This window comes from Ambystoma mexicanum, chromosome 7q (assembly GCF_040938575.1).
Source record: "Ambystoma mexicanum isolate Mex_15411 chromosome 7q, UKY_AmexF1_1, whole genome shotgun sequence".
Taxonomy (NCBI): Eukaryota; Metazoa; Chordata; class Amphibia; order Caudata; family Ambystomatidae; genus Ambystoma; species Ambystoma mexicanum.
Genome location: NC_090941.1, coordinates 809,661,838 through 809,685,488, shown reverse-complemented (window position 1 = coordinate 809,685,488; position 23,651 = coordinate 809,661,838). Strand labels below are relative to the sequence as shown.

General features: G+C 46.8%; 1 protein-coding gene across 2 annotated transcripts in view; it reads left to right on the top strand.

Annotated features, from left to right (window-relative positions):
- The window catches only part of ARHGAP42 (Rho GTPase activating protein 42), a 979,121-nt gene that overhangs the window by 307,769 nt on the left and 647,701 nt on the right, over positions 1-23,651 (top strand). For both annotated transcript variants that reach the window (XM_069639111.1, XM_069639110.1), the window contains exon 2: positions 377-472. In XM_069639111.1, coding sequence (XP_069495212.1) covers positions 377-472 — 96 coding nt within the window. The remainder of the gene's footprint in view (positions 1-376; positions 473-23,651) is intronic.

Below are 23,651 nucleotides of genomic sequence, written 5' to 3'. Positions count from 1 at the left end.
CATTGAGAAGCGTGCATTGATGAGGCAGCAGTGGGAAAATGCACAAATGATATGTAAGGGATGGAATGCATTTTTGCCAAGGATTATCAACAAAGGCAGGGATACACATTTCAAGTTTGGGCCTTTAACTCAGTCTTCAGGGCCTATAATTCCCGGTACAGCCCTCTGACAGGGTTTATATAGCTCAAGTATGTTGTTGAGGTAGGAGGAGACACTTTGGTTAAATAACTAACCACAGAACAGGGAGGGTAGTGACGGCATAGAAAATTTGGATCTAAATGTGCTTGTGGGTCTGCTGCTATCTCTATATCTGGAATGGGTCAAACTGAAGTTGCAATCAGAATTTTTACACTGTTCCCTAATTTTCTTTCCGCAGATCTCTCTATGGCGGTACAGAAATTTTCCCAGTCGCTACAAGATTTTCAGTTCGAGTGCATTGGAGATGCAGAAACTGATGATGAAATTAACATCGGTAAGTGTTCATTTTCTTTGCCAGACATGGCTTTCAGATAAGACATTTCCATGGCCTATTTCAACCTGAATCATGAATCAGCACATGCTTTTCATAATCGAGTTAGGACAAAAACAGCTAATGTTGCAGTCCGGGTGCTTGTATAGGGATACCTCGAAATGGAAGAATTGTGTATATTTAATGAAGGTTTATTTAACACGCTTGAACATCTGCTGTGTGTGTGTGTGCCCGTTGCATGGGGAACTTTATCTTAAATTCTTAAAGCCGATCTGTTGTGCAGAGGACAGTCATAAGAGCAGAAGCATAGACAATGTTTTGTTTGGCAAGATTTGTGTTAGCCACCAAGTCCTGCAGTGACTAGGTATATAATGAAGAAAAGGGAGCAGATGAGGTTATGGTATTTGTATGATCATCGAACTTGTTACAAATTCTCCTCCTTACTACAAAATGCTGCATTAAACTATGCTACACATGTTTTATACTGCGTCAATCCCCACTGTAGTTTTCGAACAGGGCTGACGCATGTCGGGAGAGTGCTGTAATCTAACCCCACTACAGTGTGTTTTGTTCTTTAATTGTCAGTGTTGTATATACGTTAATAGGTTACTGTCTTGTGTCGCGCAAGAAAGATTTTGTTGTACTTTTTTTTTTTTAGAAAAAAGACATGTATCTGCTCCCTAAATTGTGGTGACTTATGTAGCGTGTGTTTTGTATAATTATGCAGATGTTCCTAGTTAACAAGTGCATGGACGTCAGTTGTTTTTGATGTATGTACATTTCTTCAAAGATGTGGTGCCAGGTTATTGAGAAGGCATCATGACACGTTCTGCATGGACTGATGGCCCTTCTGTAAAGGTTCAGTCGTAAAAACAAGGATGCAACAATTTCCTGGTAAATGTCTTCATCCCATCTCTAATGGTTTCAGCCAATCGACACTACTCAATCAAAGCCATCCACAAAAAGGCACTTTTACTCCTATGCAAAGGTTCACACATACCTTTGGTATTCTCATAGGCATTCACATCACTGATATTCTTGGTCAATCTCTTATTTTACACACCAATTGCAATGTGATGTCCTTCCTTTTAATGTAAATGACTTTCTTTTTGAAAAAAATCATTCTTTGCAATGACATGCACTGCAGGCCACCATAATCTGTGTTGAGGTTACTCTACTCTTACTGATGTATCGGGGTTGCCTATGAAGTCAGATTTGTATTATTTTAAAATAAGGTCAGTAGGTACCAGAAAGACTGGATGATACAGACAAAACGTAGAGGACTCATATTTTCTTGAGAAGTTAGTCGAAGGGTATAATATCTGACAACGTTGCTGCTATGCTTTACTTGGATGCCATATTTGCGCCTTCCAGTTTGTAGTCTATCTTTTTTAATCCAACAATATGGCCTAGGTTTTGGAGATGTCTGAAGATTGCTCACTTCAGACATCCTGGCGAATGTGATTGCATAGTGGCCTGATATTTTGGAAGGTGTCTATGGGAATAATCGTTTGTTACTGTATGCGTAACCATGTGTATGGGAAGGGAATACATAGTGTGTCAAGTAAAGAGATTTGCCCTACCTATTCCCAACCGCTCACATCTCCAATGTGTGACTGAGTGTAGGTTTGAGTAGCTCATATTTTTAGAGGAATGCATGGGTTATTTCCTCTCTTCACTGTATCCTCAATCCCTTTCTAAGACCTTGTCCTTCACCCTTCCACCAAAGCCGCTCTGTCTGTGAGGCTTTCTCTGCTCCAAATTGTGGTTAATGATAATGTCCTTGCACTACTTATTCTTCTGCGCCCATCTGTCTCAGAAATGTGCAGTGCCTCCCCACTCTAACCCGTTCCCTGCACTGTCCATGATCCTGTCCTGCTCCTCGTATATCTTCACATGCAAGCCTTGGTCCCACCTTTTTTCTTTACCGCTTCCATATTCTAGCTCCTACTTTCTTTAATTTGTTTTCTTTTCATGCTCCCATCTTCGTGCCTCACTCTACCTTTGCTCGGCTCTTCACTATGTTTTGCTCTGTGTTGTGCTCCAACCTCATGTTTTTGACCTATATCTCTTCTTGAACCTTTCCCTGCCCCTGCCTTGTACTCTGCTCTGGCCTCTGCTGCTTGCACTTTCCCTAATTATATCCTGTTCCCCACTCAAGCCTCTGCTGTGCATTTGAAACTTCCCTGCTGTATTCCCTATTTCCAATTCTTCTCTTAACGTGTTTTGTGACAATTCACAAGGTATCAAAACTTCTCCCCATGGGGGAGCCCTTTCCCATGAAGCTAGAAAGGTGCGGCCACTACTCAATAGTCCCCCTAGGGGTGGTTTAATGTGGGAGGACCGGATAGAGGGGTTAATGGGAGAGGACCTGATGGGGAGGGACTCCCCACTGGGGACATGGACGATCACCTAGGGTACAGCCCGTTCACGACCATCACACCCCAACCTTACCTAACCGACACCCCCTCCATTCCAAACCACTTGCTTGAGAGTAAACTAATCCTTTCTCATCATCTCCGATTAATCGAGGCACCAGATAGGAAGTACTCTTGGCGGGCTTCTCATCCTCCATGTGCATCATTAATGTCTATCACAATGGCATTGTCATGTCCCAGGGCTCTTAGCCCAACCTTTTCCTTCTTGATAGGTGTCGGCTGTCTCTCATGAACTTCCTCCCTTCTCCCACCACTCCTTCAGCTGCTACCCCCCCTGCCCCTTCTCCTCATCTGTAGGGTGTACCATGTCCATGTACCCCCCTCAGAAGACCTTGACAGGTGGTATCCAGGTCCACCTAGCTACCTTCAGCTCTCGCTCTGCTGTCAAACACACCCGATATCTGTCTCCTTCTCGACGACTTTGACCTTGATGTTCTCACCCTCACTGAGGCATGGTTCACTCCCAGCTCTGTCAATGCTTTTGACACACTCCTGCCTGAGGATTACAAGATCCTCTTCATGCCCAGGCCAAACCGGTCTGGAGGTGGAGGGGCCTTGATCTTCCCTGACTGGATCCCTGCCGCGATCATGCCCACTCAGTCCTACTTCTCCTTTGAATGCCTCGTCTGCAGACTCTGTGTCTCTCCAACCCTTTCGCTGACTCTCACCGCCATCTACAGGACCCCTGCCCAGTAGCCCTCTTCCTCTCTGAGTGCTCTGACCTCACCTCTTCCCTTCTTGCCTCTACCTCTAAATTTCTCCTCCACTGTGACTTCAGTAGTCATCTTGACTCTTCTGAGGTGACCACTGGACTATTCCGCAACCTCTGTGACATTCTTTCCCCTCACCATTCATCCCTCCGGTCTGACGCACTTTGCCGGACATACCTTGGATGCTCTCATCTCCACAGACATTCCGATCTCCAACCTGCTCACTACACTTCTCTCCAGGTTGGACCATTCCCTCCCGTCTTATCTTCTGGATCTCTTGGGTTCCCCTGCTAAAGTTTGGCCTGCACTGCCTGTCTCCTTCTCCGCCATTTGACCGATGAAGCCAGTGTCAGTTTCTGCAATCTTCATTCCCCCTCCCACTCCTGCCACGGAGTCCCATACTGACTCTGCACTTGCAAATCTTCACCTTTCTATCACCAAAACCCTGGATTTCCTTGCCCCTGTCATGAGAATCCGAATGAAGCCCGCCTCCGAGCGCAACACCTGGTATGACTCCGACCTTACTACCAAGTGCAGAGTGGCTGAGCAGAAGTGGCAGGAATCAGACGCATCCGCTGACAGTTGCCTGTCGCCTACTCCAAAGGCAACATAGACTCACCATTCGCTCGAAAAAGAGGGCTCACATCCAAGCCTGCAGTTCCGGGGCCACCAACAACTCTGGCGAACAGTTTAAAATCTGTAAGTAACTCGCCAATCCTTCTGCAGTCTCCACATCTCTCCTGCCATTTCTGACCCTCTGTATCTCCCTGGCCTCCCACTTCCTTTCCAAAATCCAGTACATTCTGTCCTCACTCTCCTCTACCACCCTCCCTCTTCTTTCCCCAGCTCTCATGCCTCCCTTGACTCCCCTCTCCCCTTCACTACTTCTCTCATCCTTCTCTCCCACAGCACTTGTCCTCTCTCTGAAAGTCTCCTCCAAACAGGTGCTCCCATGCTCCTTCGGAAACTATCAAGGACAACATTGCCACCCTTGCACTTTGCCTGGCTGATTTCAGTAACCACTCCTTTGCCAACAGCTCCTTCCCTCAAGAACTCCCTTGTGCATCTCCTCCTTAAAAAGCCCTCATCTGACCCCTCGCCCTGCTGACTACTGCCCCATCTCAATTAACCCCTTCCTGTGCAAACTCCTGGAGACTCTTGTCCTCTCCCAACTGACCCAACATACCGGATCTGTTGGCTGTCTCAACGACCACCAGTCTGGCTTCAGAGCTGCCAGAGGCACGGGAACTGCTCTCCTGAACACCCGTGATGACTTTCTCTCTAATTTTGACTCTAACTGTCCTTCTGTTCTTATCCTCCTGGATCTTTCTTATGCCTTTGACACAGTCAATCTTGCCAGCCTGTCAAAATGGCTCCTTGACACCCTCGGCATCACGGGCCTGGCATTGGATTGGTTGACCTCCTTCCTAGCCAACCTTTCCAGGTTCAACTGGGCCCTTTCTTTCCCCTGTCGCACTCTCCACCTACGGCATCCTTCAAGGCTCTATCCTCTCGCCGTGGCTTTTCAACAGCTACCTTGCCCACTTGATCTATTCTTTCTCCCCTCACTTCCAGTGTGATACAGACAACACACCTCCTTCAAGCTTCCCTCCCCTTCCGCCTCTTCCATTCCTGACTGTCTGACAGTCATTCAGACATGGTGCACTGCCAATGATTGCTGCCTTAATGCCAGTAAGACTGAGATCCTTTTCATTGGGACCTCAGCTCCCACCTTCCTTCCTTCCCTTCCTCCCTCTGGCCACCCTCTATGGGCGCCCTATCTTCTTATGAGGCAAAAAATGTTGGTGTCATCTTTGATTCCTCTCTCTCCTTCTCTCCTCACATTGTCGACCTTGCCAAGCAGACACACTATTAGCTGCACCTCCTCAGAGGCATTGTTCCTTTCCTAACTGTCTCCCAGAACTCAATGTCTCCAGACCTCTTGTCCTCTCTAGGCTTGACTACAGTAACAACCTCTTCCTCAATCTTCCTTCATCCTCCCTGTGTCCCGTTCAACTAATCCAGAATAAGACTGTGAGACCTATTCTTGGCCTCAAGCCCATGGACTGCATTTCTCAGCTCTATTTTCTCTCTGCTGGCTCCCGGTTGCTGCTAGGATCAAATTCAAGACCCTCTGCATCATCCATAAGGCATTCTGGGGCCTGGGACCCCGCTACACCCAACTCTTTCTCCCTAAATACCTCCCTGCTAGAGACCTTCGGTCTTCTAGCTCTAACTCTGTGAATCAGACATTTCTCTAAGCAAAGAGTGGGGTGGTAGATGTCTCTCCTCCACAGGAGCCTCCCTCTGGAATGGTCTCCCTGCCCCTCTCTGGCTTGAGATGGATCTCCTTAAGTTCCGGAAGCTCCTCAAGACCCTTCTTTTCTCCTCCTCCACTCTCCCCCTCCTGTGCTAATACCTACTTCTGCCTCAGTGGCTGCCTGCCTGGTTGCCTCCGAGTACTACAAGGCTCCAGTCCCACCGCCCTCCCCTGCATTTCCTGACACTTGCCCTCTGGCCTCCCCTTAGCACTTGCACTTCGCCCCTTCACTCTTTTCCCTTCCCATTTTAGAACTTCGTTTTTGCACAGGCCGGTACTCACCCCCCCCCTCCTCCCTTGCACGATCCAAATGTCACAATGCCTAGTAGAACCGTTCTTGTATCTCTCTCTCTTGTTCCCCCTTCACCCTCCTTTTGTCTTTGGCGCCTCGAAACACCATTTGTTGTATAGGCGCCTTGCAAATATCCAATAAATATATAAAATGAAAATGTATTATTGTATTACATGGGATACAGCCAACATAGAAAGTACTAGGATGACGAAGAGTACAGAAGACAAGAAGATTATCGACTGTGCTAGTACTGGTACGAGGTGGCCCGAGGAGGCATGGAGATCAATGTGTCAAAAGAAACAAAGGATTTTGATAATGCACCAGTGCAGGACTGGCAACAATGTATAATAAGAGACGATGGACTAAAGGGCTTGTCAAGTCCAGTCGGGAGAGAGGCAACAGAAAATCATGTGGAAACCATCCAGAGCGGAAGTTTCAAATCCAGTCGGCTGACCAGAGATACCGAAGAGTAGAGGACGCTGGCAAATCGCTGAGGGAGTTCTCTGTGGGTCCAGCTGGAGTGGACCCGATCATGAAATTGGAAAATAAAACTGAGTAGTACAGCAGTGCATGCAGAGGTAGACGAGAAAAGCACAAGAGTTGGATAGATGCACCATAGTCTCAGGAAGCCCGGTGGTTGTACTGAAGTCCCAAATAATGTAACGGGAGGTTTGAGAGATCCGGATGGACACAGGCGTGGAAGAGAGGCGGGTCTGAGCGGTTCTCCCTTGGTTCATTAGTGACAACCGAAGTATTGGGAAAAGTGAATCGAGCATCTGAGGAGAACTTCCTCGTCGCCGTGGCAGCAATAAGCCCACTGACCACCAGAAAAGGGACTGGGACCCCAACATAAGTGAACTGAGCAACTGAGGAACGCATCCTTGTTGCCTTGGCAGAGAGCAGTCCACTGAAACCCCGATAAGGATTTGGGACTTTGCTAATATCGTGAGGGAGTGGTAAAATATACTCAAGAGACGCCAGGGAAAGGGAGTCATTCCCCCTGGCTTTGTTGTGAATTATGGAAAAGAACTCTCAAACATGAGGAGAAGGGACCTGGTGAAGAAACTGAAGCCCTTTGAATATACTCAAGAAGGTTCCATTACCTTTTTCCAACAGTAATTACTTTGAAGTAATAACTTTGAAAAAAATCACTTCAGATGTTTCATTTGGGGGCATCCCTCAGCCCCCACTTTCCCAGCATTAGTACCTGTACCCCAAGTGCCTCCCCAAACCTTTTATCCCCTTAACCCAGAACCCCTTGCATAATTTGAAGTGTTTTTTGAAGTAAATTACTTTGAAGTAATTACTGTCGGAAAAACCACAGAATACCCTCAAGAAACACCAGGTGAAGGGAGGTATTTCCCTTTGCTTGTTGTGACCTATATTTGAGTGTGTGGACCAATACCAGGAAAAGGGAGCCATTCTCCTGGTCCTGGTACAAGGGTTTTGTTGGAACCACTAGCCAAGGGAAGGGAGTAATTCCCCCTGGCATCCTTGTGCACGAGAACATTTTGGTAACACCCACCAAATACCTGGAAGAGGTACTTTCAGTTAGATTATTCTTTAGTTGTAGTGTAAGGGATAGAGGTAGGTTGTGACGCAGGACAGTGGCGTTTGATTTCAACAGACATTCTGACAGATCTTTTAATATTAGTTTGAGGCGAGGAAACCACTCTTAGAAGATAGGGATAGTACGAGTTTATTTTTACTATACATACACGTTTTTAACCACCAATATCCCACCCTTGTGTCAGCTTCCTTCTTCGACACCCTTACAGTATCGGATCCTTTTCCCGTCTACTTGTGCTCCCTAACCTGACCCTTGTACACCATTTTGTCCCTATGTTCTATCGCACCCCACTGTGCTCCCAAACTTGAGCCCTTCCTTATAGCTCTGTGCTCCTTTCCATTCTCCCTGATCTGCTCCCCACGCAATCTTCTATTTTCACTATGCTAAAATTTGGTGTGTCACTGCTTTTCCCATGCCACCTGCGTTGGCTTGCTGCATCTTTTCTGGCCTTTACCTGATCCTGTCCCTTGCCCTCCCTACTTTTAGTTTCGTCATGGATCCTTGCCACAGTGCACCACTCTGCCCTTATTGAACTGACCCTACCCTGTGTTCTTTGCCTTGTCCCATACCCAGCGCTGTTATCTGTCTAAGAGCGGTCTGTGTCAGAGAAGGAAACTCACTGGTCTATGTCACTTGTGGGTGCACACACACACACGCGCGCACACACAGACGCAAACACATGTCTGTTTCAATATGGTCACTGTATGATCATTACGGTCTTCCTTTCTCATATCTTTACAACGTTGTTTCCTAATTTCTGTGCCTCTCATTACTTCCTCTTGATCTTTTTATCTTGCTGTATTAACTTATGAAATCTGACTCTCTCTCTCTCTCTCTCTCTCTCTCTAACTCTCTCTGTATCTCGATCTCTTAAAATGATACAGGTGAGGAAGCGTTGGGAGAGCGGGTTCCGCCTAAGTACCGCCCAAGTCCCGCCCTCATGTCCCTATGTACCCTCCTTATTTCTGGCAATGAGCTCAGTGGTATCAAGCCTTTTTGCTACACCCATATTTTACTTCATATATGACCATTAGTATCTGTACACCACGGGTGCACAGCATACGGCCCGCGGTCCAAGTGCGGCTCAGCATTTTGCTTTTCCTGGCCCGCCAGGATGAGAGAATTTCCTAATGGATAGTGGTCCACAAGCAGCAACGGCCGCCTTCCATTAGGAAAGTCTTTTTTCGAGTTGGCGGGCCAGGAAAATACTGACCTGCTTTTGGTGGACTACATTTACTACGTGGCTCTTACGAGGCACATAGTGCACGCGCTCCACCAATAGAGGCCAGCACTGGGGCTGCCGTGGCGTGGCATGTTGCCGGAAGGCATTTCAGCCTTGCCATGCCAGCTGCAGCACGTTGATCAGGCACCAGCACGTCTTTCTGTACCTGTAATGGCATCCCCCGCGTCAGTAAGTGTGGGCGCCCTTGCGTTCTTTTTCGTTGTGTGTGTGCTTGAGGTTTGAGGGGTGTGCAGGGGAGCATCCAGCATTGCAAGAGTGGGTTGGGGCGAGGCACAAAAAAAAGTCCTGCTACTCCCCACAGCCCCCTAATGCATTGTGCGCGATTCCATTCATACAGCCTCTTTCACACGTGACCCCCGTCCACTTCTTTTGGTAACCTTAGTGACAGATGGCATTTTACACATGCCAATGGATTGCACCAACAGAAGAGACTTCACAGAAAAGGACGTTGCAAAAAGCAGCATCTACTTTTGGTACTTGGAGGTACAATGGAAGTGACTTTAGAATAGCATAATTAAGCCAAGTGGCAAATAACTTTCTTGAGAAAAATACCTAAATTGCACTATTATAACATATGCAGCAACTCTATAGTCATTAGGATTTGTTTTTTATGAAAGCATGCTATGTTAACATAAGCTATGAAGTGAATCACTTGCAGAGTTGCAGACAAGGCACAGTCTGATTAAATGATTTAATCAGGATCGCACACTTTAGTTAGTAGTGAACCCGGGATGAAGACAATTTAATTTGTTGGTGCCAGTGCCATTTAGCTCACTGTTTTTGTGAAAATGCTCTATTCGCTGATGCAGCCCACTGGTCACTCTGTTTAGGGGCATAGTGTTTGGATGGGGGCAAAGGCCATGGGGCATAGTGCGGAGGTGCAGGCTATGTGGCACAATATTTGGTTGTGGGGTGGAGGCGATTGGGCCTAGTGTGGGGATGTTCGGCTATGGGGCACAGTCTATATGGGGTGGTGGCCATGGGGCTAGGGGTGTCACGGTATTAGTTTTATGACGGTACGATAACCTTCTTGCGAAATGACGGTATATCATGGTTATCGCGGTATAGCAGGTGGAGTTAACTAATCTTAACAAATATTTTCTAAAAGGTCATAAATTGACAGATTTAGCATCACAAACAAAACCAGGCACCCAGGGCCAGAATTGGGCTTTTCAACATACTTTCCACTGAAATGCCTTGCTTCCACCAAACACAAACACACGTGTAGAGAGGAGGAGGGGGGGAGCCCTGCTGCAACTGGCAAAGCAAACTGAATAGCTTTACTTAAGTGGTCATTTAGGCTTTATGCTCCCCCACTGGCTACTGGTGAAGATGAACATGTTGCCATCTTGATAACCTGCATGCCACCGATCAATGGAGGCTGATGGTAGTATACGCTTGTGCGCATATACACACACAGACACACACACACACAGATGCGCTCTCTTTACGTTACAGCCTTTAGTTTACTTGTGGGCCAAAAGGTGTTCAGTAATCACGGACATGTTACCCTTTGGTATGGCAGCAGGGAATACCCACAGAGATGAGTGAATTTCGCAGTGTGACTTATTATATGTAAATTCAATGATAGAACCAGGGAAATCCCCCATTGCCATATGTTTAGAGAACATTATCCATTATAAATATATAAACCCCAAAGCCGCCAACCCAAAGTAAACCCTTTTCCTTCCTGGCACTGTATCTTTTCTTCCTATTAATAACATATGGATTTTGTGTCAGGCACGTGTGGTTTATGGAACGGCATTAAAAACTGCTCCAACTGAAACTACTTGGCAGACGGCACATCCAACAGTGCAAGACCAAGACTGCGCAGCACTTGCTTACTGCAGCCTTTCCAAATCAGATTGAAAAGCACACTTTACGGTATGAACAGTATAACGGTATAAACAATGTCACGGTTATTATTGTTCAATTAAGTGGTTCACGGTATCTTTAACGGTATACCGTTATACCGTTACATCCCTACATGGGGCATAGTGTTTGGTCGGGACATGGTGGCCATGGGCATAGTGTTTGGTTTGGGGTGGTGGCCATGGGGCATAATGTGGGGATGTGGGCTATGGGGCACATTGTCTGTATGGGGTGGTGGCCATGGAGCATAGTGTTTGGTCGGGACATGGTGGTCATGGGGCATAGTGTTTGGTTTGGGGTGGTGGCCATGGGGCATAGTATTGGGATGTGGGCTATGGGGCACATTGTCTGTATGGGGTGGTGGCCATGGAGCATAGTGTTTGGTCGGGACATGGTGGCCATGGGGCATAGTGTTTGGTTTAGGGTGGTGGCCATGGGGCATAGTGTGGGGATGTGGGCTATAGGGCACAGTGTCTGTATGGGGTGGTGGCCATGGGGCATAGTGTTTGGTCGGGACATGGTGGCCATGGGGCCTAGTGTTTGGCGTGGGGTGGTGGCCATGGGGCATAGTGTGGGACTATTGGCTATAGGGCACAGTGTCTCAGTAGGGGTGGTGGCCATGGTGCATAGTGTTTGTTTGGGGTATGGTGGTCCATGGGGCAAAGTGTTTGGTTTGGGCATGGTGGCCACAGGCACAGTATTTGGTTGTGGGGCAGCGACCATGGGGCATAGTCTTTGGTCTTTTTCCATGTGTTCAATAAAAATTGAGGGTTGATAAACCCTCTTGGCAAGTCCCCACCCTGCCTACTGCCCCTCGCACCACTCACGGCTCCTCTCACATTTACACTTTTCGCTCCACTAAAGGGAGCATGTAAGGTACATTTGGCCCTCTTCTAAAATCAGTTGTGCACCCCCGCTCTACACCGAATACTGAGATCTCGAGCCTGTAGAAGGCAGTTGCTGCCTGCCTTGTAACTGGCCCGCTATGGCTAGACGGGCAGTCCAGCCCGCCTAATTGGAAAGTGCCTGTTCATGCCGGCTGCGTAATTCAGATCCCCCCTTTGTGGCATGAGCCCCTCAGGATGATGTAGTGGCAGTATGCAGTCCTTGCCATACAGGATGAGGTTCATTGCAGGCCTGCACGTCTATGGAATCCACTTTGCATCACATCTGTGGATTGCGACGAGGGAGACAGATAAAGAACCAACGGTTTCTGTCATTCATTCAAGACTTGTAAGGCGCAGTGACGTTATTTAACATGCAGGGCTGGTGCTCGTTTGCCCCATTGTTGCAGATCTTGAATGGTCCATTACTGACTAAACATGAATGATGTCTACAGGAGGAAAGGGATTAGAATGTGTGAATAGCAGGGTTTTCAATTTTCTCTTAACAATGGATATCTTTATTTTCCAAAGATGTCTGAATGCCACACAAGAGTTGCAGATACCTAAGCGAATTGTTATCCACACCCCTTCTGCACATCTGTATTGGATGGCATGGCTGATTACATTTTCTGAAAAACGGCTCAACCTGAAATGTATGTGCCAATGTTCTGTTTTCTAAATTCAACTAAACCCCCTCTGAATAGATACTTGCATAGAGTGTTGTAATTCTGTGGCCAGTGCAGTGGTCGCACCTAGTGTATCCGCAGACACCCGCCTACCTTCCCAGAGTGGTAATTTAAAGGATAAACAGTAAGGGAGTGATGGCTTCTTTTATAAGTCCAGCTAAGTAAGTTCCTCTTAGTTGCAGCTCACTTCGACCACTTTCCGCGTGCAAAGAAGATGACAGGTGTGTGAAATCACAGATACTTCTTAACCGTGGTACCAGGAACTACTTTGAAGTCGCCAGACTAATTGCCACCATTAAAACATGCTTCTGAGGCATTACCTTTGTGAGTTTGGGAATGCATATAAGGAAGCATTAGGACACGTCTAGAAGACTTTTAAAGCATAATGGGTCACACATGATGGACAAAAAGTTAATAGAGTTTGTGTCTCATGCTGAAGCTGGATTTGTGGCGTGCTAGGCAATAATAGCTCCTTGTTTCCCGGAGACGGCGCTTGCTTAGTGGTGAGGCCTGGTACAAAGGAGCAGGTTTTAGCTCCTGATAACCCAATCTTAATTTCAAACCCCGCTGCCACATTCTGTGAGTGTGACCGACATGTAGCGGGCATGCTTTTGCGGCGCCCGTGACCGTAACAAGGCTGCTCAAGATACAGGAATAGCTGTCTCTGTTCTTAAATGGCAAGAACCACTGATATGAGCACTTTGAAACACTTGCCTGTGTATAGGCGCTATATAAATAAACAAAATATGAGGTGCCCGGGAGATGCCCATGTCCTGCAAGGTTTTTTTCGTTGTGGCCAATGTGGGGCATTGGCCTACTGCTACTAGCCAGAGTGGTGTATTTATTTCGTTATTCATACATTTTGCATGGAGGGACCATGGCACAGGTTGCTTGAGAGTGCCAAGGAAAATCATTGACAAGCTAGTAAGCAAGCATTGGCAAAGCCGGCGTGTCTGGCTTATGTGTAGGCATGAGATAGGCATTTGCCAGGCACTTCCATAACTACCTGCCCATAAGATTGCACCAGTTAGCAATGGTGTGGGTACTTAGGCATACAATGGCAATACCTGGCAAATGCTTATTTAATACTATACATAAACCAAAATGGTTGGCCTTAACAATGCTTGTTTTTAACAATACTTGAGTTCAAGGAACGGGCGTGAGTGCTCACATTGCTGAAACATCAAGTGGCTGAAGGCACACAGACCTTTTTGTTATACGGGGAGCTCATTTACAGCTGCAGTGAAGCTATCAACTCTCAAAAGATGGCTTAGAAATAACGGCAGCCCCATAGCATTATACAGTTGGATGTTACTACGAGATGGAGCTAGCTCCAAGAGATCACAGGAAGGCGTGCGTTGAGCGAAGAGGGACAGGTATTCAGTGGGAATGGCCATAGGGATTAGCATGGCCACTGGTGATCACAGGGTGGTGGGTAGAATCCAAGCACTTACAAGCTATGTGTCTCTCATAACATCCAACCTCCTCCCATCGGTCTCCTATGCAAATAGTTTTGGGGTTTAGGTGGTGCTAAATTACCATTCAATAGTCAAAACTAATTCTAATGCATTTAGCAATCTCCACCCCAAAACATAGTACTACACAAACCCAACTTGAATAGAGTAAAAGTAGCAACACGGTTAGGACATCCACCCAGAGGGCAGTGGCTGAAGGCCAGCCCTTGTGTTCCTAAAATAAGGAAAATAAGGATGGATCTTAACTCCATAAGTAGAGTGATCTATGGCCAGACAGCAAAAGCCCCATTTCGAGTAGCAGTTTTCCGGCACCTTGGAGCTTTGAAGTTGCTGACATGATTGTTTATCCATAAAAGCTTTCTAAAAATATGAGTAGATGTACGATTATTACCGAAGAGCAAAGCATGAAAAGAAATATAAGGCTGTGCACTAATAAATGCATCACGCTCATTAGGAAGGATATGTTTTGAGAACATGTGTGAATGTGCACTAAAGTTATGCCAAAAAGAAATGAGCAAAGCGATAACCCCATGTATGGGACCTACGTTCTCCGTCGAGAAGATGCAAGCCAGGCTTTGGGCCAATGAAGGAGCCGGGCCGTCACTCCGCATACGGAGAGCTGGATGCATCTCCGCCTTCTGCTGGTCGTTGGTCGCTTTGACGCCATGTTGCACAGGCCTCTCCTGGCTCCATCTCCCCCATTCACTTCCATTTATCGCATGAAGGGCTGCCAATTCTGGCATGTCTGAGGCATCGAGCCACCTGTGCTCTGGCGATTAAGACTGCAAGCAAATTAGCACCATAATTGCCGAGACACAGGGCCACTGGCAAGTCAAACCTTTCGGGATAAGAAAGTGCCCTCTTTAAAACACAAACAGGAGACTGACTCTACAGGCGCATGACTTTCAAGGCTGACCTGGTACAGCAATGGACACAGACCTGTGAAATAACTCTGTGAGGAGCAGTGATATGATGGCGTGCCAACCTGGTAGTTGGGCCACAGTGGGGTGACTCACGACATGGTCTCCTTCAGATCTTCCAATGATCTAGAACTCGAAATCCCATTCAGGATTGACGTGTGAAGGATTGCCACCTGGCAAGGGTGTGAAAGCCCTGGCTGTTTTGATTTTTATTGATTTCCCCTTCTGAGTAATTTCATCTCTGAAAGGTAAATCTGCCAATCAGATTCCCCTTTCATAAACTCCATGCCAGAAGCATAGTTTATACTTGTGCCCTGTAACATCAGTATCCTGATTTGCTGCACCTGCTCTACCAGTGATGCAGAGCAGGGTCAGAGGCCACAGGTGCCCTTGTGACAGCTGTAGTGACACCCAAGTCTCTGCAGCGCAGGGACTGCAATTTAAAAATGCACCCGTGTTCAAGAAACTTCATAACTCTAAAGCTTTTGTCCCGGCGGCACATACAACTATAAATGTAAGGTATACCTGGGTTAGGGTATGGCAGCCAGCATCTTTTAGAGTTATCCCAGCCACATTAAATTGACGTTGCACATGTGTCAGCCCTGCGTGTCCAATTCAGCTGTGGAAGGATTGTGTATTGCTCCTAGACCAGGCCCGCCCCTGTCCACTGACGGGATTAGCCTTGGGGGATTGCTTCTCTTTGTTCCTTGGTAAGGGGAGGTAACGCCCTTTCCCCCAGGACAGATACTCCACAGAATGCTTGCTTGGGAACAGAAACCAGGAGGCACACCCATTCATAGAGAGCCAGGCCTCACACCACTGGGCTGCATTTCTAAGGCCCTTTGATCATATTGAGAGGGGAGGGCGTGGAGTTAGGGTGAGCCAGAGAGGGGTTGGCATCCTTTTTGGAGGCTTCTGCCAGCTTGATTCTCTGTCTTTTTCCCCTTCCTGTCCCCTCCACTTCCTCCGGAGGAAAGCACTTTGCGTGTGACATAAGGGCAAGGTCCACACACTTCAAGAGCAGGGATTGGGCCCCTGAAACAGGCTAGCTTTAGTTCAATCACCTGGGGACGTTTGCCTATAAAATAAGAGGCCGTCCACAATGTGTTTGAATCACCTGGAATCCTCTTGAACCATCCTGAAAATTTTGTTGGACCCTCTTGGAGAGCAGTCATCCCTAAACTCCTCCAGTTGTGAGATGGAGGCAGGTGTTACAAAACCAGAAGCAAACTCTGTTCCCTAACCATCCCCAGGGACCATTGGGGGTGATCTGCTGCTGGAACAAGGCCTGCCTCTCTGTCAGCTGCAGTGGTACCCAGGACCTTACCATGTTGGAGGACCCCTGCAGCTGTGTTCCAGCCACCCCCGTGTTTGAACTTCATGTAGTGCGTTTCATGAACTGTTCAACACATTTAAACTATCAGGACACGCCATTTATTTTATTGTTTTCTTTTTAGGCATTTATAATAAAAAAATACTGTTTCAAAGCACCCACGGTTCAAGGGAAGGAGCAGGAGTGGGAAATATATTTTGTGTTTTTAATGTATTTTAATATAAGAGCAGTGAAGGGAAGATGAAAAAAGGACGAACCTACTATGCCTTATGAGTTTTCAGAATGTGCAAGTGCAGCAAGGAAGAAGGCAAGGGGTCAGTGCTGTGGGGTCTGAGCTCATGGTTGAGCCACATGTGAAGTGCTAGGAATGTTGAGTGCTACACGGCCTGGAGCCGCGAGGGGTGTAAGTGCAAGCTACCAGGGCGGAGGGTGTAAGTGCAAGTGCAGATAGACAGGAGCTGGGCCGATTGGGTGAGGGAGGTCATGGCCCCAAGGGGATGCATAAGGGCCCAGGACACCAACCACAGAAACTGTGGGATTAGCAGGGGAGAGAAAAAGAGAAGGAAGAGGTAAAGAGGAGAGTCTTAAGGAGCTTCTGTAATTTAAGAATATCCTGCACAAGGCAAAGAGGAAGGGGAAGACTGTTCCGTAGGAGGGAGTCAGCTGAGGAAAGCGAACGGCCACCTGCCCTCAGTTTAGCAAAACACTTTACACATGGAGAGTTGGAGCTAGAGGAGCGTAGTGGTCTAGAGTGAGTATTTACTAAGATAAATATGAAGATAGTGTGGTCCCCGGGCCCAGACCACCTTGTGGATGATGCAGAGGGATTTGAATTTAATCTGTGCAGCAACGGGGAGCCAGTGTAGACTTTTTAGTGCAGGAGAGATGCGGTTCCTGGGCTCAAGGTCAAGGATAAGTCTTGCTGCCCTATTCTGGCTTAGCAGGGGGGGTCACAGAGTGGAAGATGGTAGAGTCAGGAGGAGGCCATTGCAATAGTGAAGCCTAGATGGAACCAGGGCTTGGGACACATTGAGCCTCTGGGGGAAGTGAGAAAAGCGAGGATTCTTTTGAGAAGGAAGAGCTGAAAGTGGGACTTCTTGACAATGTCCTGAGTGTGAGGGAGGAAGGAGAGGGAGAAGTCGGAGATGACGCCAAGGCTTCTGGCTTCAGAAGAGGATGCAGGGGGAGAGCCCAAAGAGTAAGGGCAGGGTGAAGGCTGGTTATTAGTGTACTTGGCATTTTTAATTAAAGGGTGTGTTTTTATAGACCCTTGATTGGGCATCCCTTTATTTTGAACTGTTCTGCTTTACTGTTTGGGTTGCTACTGAATCACAACCACATACCTCTTAACAGTATAGGCTTCCCTCTGGTAATGTTACTATGAAAGGGGAAGGAGGTTTATCTCTTGACTGTGCCTATATTATTATTGTGCTGGCTCTTGGTGTGTAGAAGTGTGTGGGCTGAGTGGGTATTTTAGGCTCTACTCATCCTTACACTCCTGCATTGGTCACATGAAGATATTGAAATCGGGAGCCCTTATTCCCTTTGGTGCAAAGCAGGTCAGCGGAGCTCACAATACCATTGGTACTCTTCAGGTGTGGGGCAGGCAATAACAACTGTCAAACATTGATGCACTTTTGTTTTGTTGGCGGAAGGTTTTTGGTTCTTCGAGCTGGCCCTTTGGCAGGATAACATTTCGTAACACTGGGCAGAGCCCCTCTTTCTCTTTGAGCATAGGAGAAGCTTAATTCCAAAATGGGCTGCATGGCACCAAGAGGTCCCATTCGGAGAGAGTAACTTAGATCACTTTCAGCTCACACAGGTGAACGGCGAGATGCAAAACTATGGCTAAATTAGCTGTTCTTTCCCCAAGGCTCTGGAAAGCCATCCCCATTGAGACTTGAAATTATATGTAGTCCCTGTGGGGCATGGATCTGCAACCTGTGTCTCTCCAGATGGTTAAGACTAGGCCTCACATAATCTCTCACCATTGACTATGGTATCTAGGGCTGATGGGAGTCTGGCGAGCCAAAGGTTGCAGAACCCTGCTATAGGGGAATACATCCACTCCCCAGGTTTTGGAGATCTTCTCAGCCTGTAGGATACATCTTGCAAGAGTTCCAGATAATTCCCAGGTCATTGGTCTACAGCTTGGGACTACACTGCAGAATACTCTTGTCTGCTTTGGATGATCCACAGACCTCTTAAATAATATGTAGCCAGTGCCCGTAACCCCTGTGTTGGCAAACCATGTATGTATGCTAAAGTAGAACGAAATCCCTAAAGTTATCCTTACTGTTATGTACTTGTCTTTTCGTGCGTCTTGTCTGAACGGCATGGCTCCCTGAAGACTTGGTGTATACATGGTCTCCCATCTAGGCTCATTCTCTTGGAAGAATTAAAAGATTAACACCCATCATTCGGGGAATTGGGATGACAACCCATGGTGGGCTTGAAGCCAGGTTTTCTTAGGGTGCTCAGAGAGACCACATGTGAGTCGGGCTTCTACTTGAGCACACAGCAGAGCCCACTTACTGTACTCTAAGAGCACCAATGACGACCCGCTCGCCCATAGCAGGGATCTGCAAAATTTTTGCTCTCTGGGTGTTTTGAACTACAATTCCCGTCAGCCCTGGCCAACATAGTCAATGGTGAGGCATTGTGTTAGTTTGTAGTCAAAAACATCTGGACCGCTGCAGGTTGCAGACACGCGCCCTATAGAATTATACATGTCATTGTCCCCTTGCAGAGGGAAACCTTTCTCATAAAAAGGAGATGCCTCTGAACCATTTTGGCTGGAGTAGGGGTTTGCATTTTACACATGTTATGCTACTATTTGTGATGTTTCGAAAAAATAAATTTCAATTAAAAATGTGATAGTTGTCATGTATGTTACAATTAGTACACATACTGTCGTTATCGCCACCAGATACATTCTGATTAGCAAGGCTCTATTTGGAACATATTTTGAAAGCATAGATCTCTGATGTACAAAGCGGTATGCGTCCTGCTCCGCCCGAGGTTACCCAAGGCTACACTCCAGAGGAGGTTTGTGTGCAAATAACAGGACCCAAGCTTTCGCCGAGATGGAAAAAGAGTGCATCAACCAAAATAGATCTGGGGTTTCGCAAAAAAATGTGTCTACTCTCCACGCCAAAGCATACAGTAACTAAACATTATCCATACCCTTGAGAAGACAGTCCCCCATGACACACACACACATGTACAATACCTTATGAAACAATACTACCACTGCCCAGGGTGCAAAGACCTAGTGAAATGGCAGTCTGCAGTGTTTGCAGAATGCAACCACAGGAACCTATTTCAACGTGTTATAATCCTGGATCAGCGCGCTACACCTAATCGAAGTGGCATGCTTTGCTAGTTAAGCAGGAGGAAATAATTGGCTCATGACACAGCAATTAACAATGTGAATCCCTGAAGTAGGCAGCAGATGAAGTAAGGTTCCGCGTAGCCTCATGCATACATGACGTGAGAGTGGCTTCCTGGCGCTAGTCAACGTGATGCAAGTAGATGCCCCACTCAGTCACCAGATCCCTCACCCTCTCAGTATAAAGATTAAACGGGGAATAGGATGGACCCCAGAGGTGCCCCGAAAACACTCGGCCGTAGCAGTTCCAGCATCTCTCAAAAATTGGACATAAGTATACAGAAAAGTGGAAAACCAAGCCAGCTTTGTGCTCCTATAACCGGTCTGATGTCACCAAATATACAGTGGATCCCCATGGTCGATCATGTTGAAAGCCAGCTAAAGATCCAGAAGTGCCAGTAAGCAGTTCTGGCTTCAAGGTCCTAGAGGCCCAAAAACTGCTGCGCTGCCGTTTCATTTCCACAACCCACATAGAAGCCAAACTGGCAGAATGCCATGGGAAGACCAACAGACAAAATGCCTTTACCCGGACATATATCATGCATTCCCTAGTCTTGCCCTACAGGTTAAATTCAGTGATTAGCCTATAGTGAGCTGGCCACTCTGGGTCAACAATTGCCTATAAAAATGGGGTTATGTATCTCATCGATAAAATGTGTGGAAAGATGCCCTGTGACAAGTGGCATTTATCAGCTCAGACCATGGACCATCCTGAGCTAATGTCCCTTGGAAACGTGCATCTGTTTCTGGATGCGATTACACCAGAATAATTCTGAGGCCAAATAACAGGACAAACTCAAGAAGATGGCAAGTTGTAGTTTTATTAGCAATTATCTAACACGGGGAGTTACCACGAATATCAATGGACGTGCGCCCATTCTCAGCAATTTTCACATGAAATACAATAATACAATAATATACTCTTTGTACATCAGAATGACGTCATGCTATGTGGCAATAGTGAAAAACCTATCAAGGGTTGGGATTGGTTAGTGGACACATCTAGATATCCAATCATATAGGAACTAGATTTGTTATTGGCTGTCAGATATCAGGTGGACAACTCATGACTACCTTTTCATACGTGTCATTTAAGAAAAATCTGCTAAACAGTGTTTCATTGGTTTCTCAAGCTATAAGGTGCTTTGTTATATGGACTAATACAATTGGTTTGGCACGCGTGTGCCATGTCTGGAACATTCGGTTCAATTAGCAGCACATAAGCCAAGACCTAGGTGCAAGTAGATAGGACATGAAGCTGCCCGACCACCCAATTAGCCCAACATCTCTCATCACCCATGCCTTCTGCCACAAAATTCTCTTTGTACTCGGCCTTGCAGAGTATACTTGTCCGAGGACTGCAACAGGAGTGAGGGCACAAGCTATCGGATCTGGAGCGCCAAGTTCAAGCCCTATTTTCAGCTTCGACTCACGTGACAAGAGACCTCGATTCTGTTCATTCTGCAAGCTTTTGTTTTAATGAATTAAGACTTGGCCTCTTCTGCGTTCTTTCTTGCACCTTAACATGAGACGATTCATCCTCCGCACACATGTTCTTCTTAAGCGTAGATAGCTGACCTTGACTTCTCAGTTCTTGACTTCAGGCCAGACAGCCTCCCAAACCAGCTTCAACAACCTGCTATTGGACTGCTGCACAGCCTTTCATTTTCTCTTCATGATTCTTTGGCTTAATTATTTCATGATACCAATGACCAGTTTCTGTACAATGGCGTCTCCACCTGCATTCTATTCACTACATGTAGCTAGCCTATACGATGACTTGATCTGTGTATGTACATTCACTATACTTCTGATTTCTGCAGCACTTTTTACTGCGTAATCTTCTTCTTTTACACTTTTAAGGTTCACTTGATTCTTTACTTCGTCATTTCTCCTGTAGGATTCATACATAATCTGTATTCAGTATTTCAGGACTTTGTGTACACTTTCTTATGATGTCATTGGTCCATTTTATTAGCTCTTTCTCATATTCCTTCAGGGATCTCCTGGAGGCTGTCGTCAACTCGAGGGTACATTCGATATGGTTGTCTTAATGGATACTGTCTTCCGAATACTCGCTGCATTATTGGTACAAAAAAAACAAATAGCATGTTTGGGGGTAAATAGAAACGGTTTTCAGAGTTAACGGGGCAGTGGTGTCCACTATAAAGCAAAGTTTTGTAGTACATTTTCTGCCATTCGGTCAACACATGGAATACATCCCCCGTCTAGGAAGCTGGAAAGCGATTTAACGTAAAAATGTTTTTAGGCGATGTTTAGCTTCTCCACCCTCTCTGGCTGGCCTTTGAAATAGGCTTCATCCCAGGGAATTGAGAACGAAATTGAATCATAATCGGACCACTGGACAAGAGTCGTCAGGCACTACCCATGTGAGCAGGTGGAACATGACTGGGGGGCAAGGGAGGGGTTAGTGTTGCATAATTGCTAAGAAAAGGTGGGGAACATGTGTAAAACACCAGCTCACCAGGGCATCTCAGAGAGCAGTGTGGGAAGCTTCTCATGCCCCTGCACATATCCCAGGCTCCACAGCTCTGATAGTCTCCTGGACACCAGAGAAACACCACGGCAACTGCAGCGGCATCAGGTGAAATGCATCCCAGAGCAGCGTGAAGAGATACAGCTGTATCTTCAATGGCACCACTCTGGCTCTGAGTCCTGTGCCTCGCACGCTCTGATCAAGTGAGGCCCATGGTAGCCCGTGGTGAGATGCCGATTCTTCCTTCCTAGGAGCTACACTAGCCCTGCTGCACCATGACCCTCGCTCAATTGCTCCTCAAGGACACTGCCAGCAGCAAGTGGCACGGTACACGCTCACAATGATGCATAGTAGCGCCAACAGCTGCTTCCACAGCTCACACGTAACAGGAATTGCTGCCATGTTGTTGAGTGAGGCCCAGCTAATAGAAGCTCTGACTTTGACGGTGTTTCAGCTCGAGTTTAGTAGTATTTGTTTTGCTATTGATTTCCATTATACATTTGCTTGAGCTTTCAAACCTTTAAGTGGTGGCAGTGCGCGGACAGTCAATTGCGTGGGTACGAAGGGGTCTGGCATTTGGATTTTGTTGCACGGTTGCTCTAGGATCCTGCAATGAATACGTTTAGTTGGCTTTTTAAAACCAGACTTTTATTTGACACTAGCCGGCAATTAACTTAGTCCAGCATAGAGGGAATATTGAATTCACAACACACGTGCTCAAGGGCAGTTTGGATATTCCAGGTGGCAGTGGCTAGGAACAACAACCACAGACCGCTCAGACTGTCCAACCAAAAAGAAACTTGCTTTATTGAGTTTTATCCAGCACTGGTCATTGAGATCCGGAAAAAAAGGTCTCTTGTGGTCTGGGAAATCTACTTGTGCCCATGAAGGTAACCGATCTGCTTTTGTTCTCGAGGCCAGGATTCGAACTCCGAGCACCAGGACTAAAGTCGAATTCCTGTCACGATTGAATTCCGCAGAAAATATTCAATTTGCTTGAAACATTACAGGAAACGCCTCCTTTCTTTAATAATGTACTTATCTCCTGAAATGTAAATGTTTAATTATGGGAGTGGGGGGTTAACTTACCCCGCGCATGCTTCTAAGTGCCCTCCCCTGCTCCCATTCTGATTTGCACCGCACACGTTTATTCCTTTATCTTCTGATAACACTACAGCAGGAAGAGCTGTGTCGTGTAATGATGACCTGCAACACTGGGGGACATTTTGAAGATGGGAGCTGGTGCCTCTGTTAAAATGCCTCTCTATACGATTAAATGGGTTAAACTGCCATTACAGAGTGTTTCCGCCTCCCGTGTAAACAAATGTGTTTTCATAATTGAAAGGCACGTATCTGCTGCTCTGCTTCCGAGCGAGAGGCTGGAGGAGTCGCAGACCCTTGCCAGCGTTCTGGTCTTGGCAGTAGCAGGGTCCTGGGAACATAAACAGATAGTTCTGGTCTCTGTGGAATTTGATGCATGCCGTCATTTTCTCACAGTCTCGGCGCACTCATCAAAGGCAAGGAAAAATGGGGGGCGGGCGAATACGAACG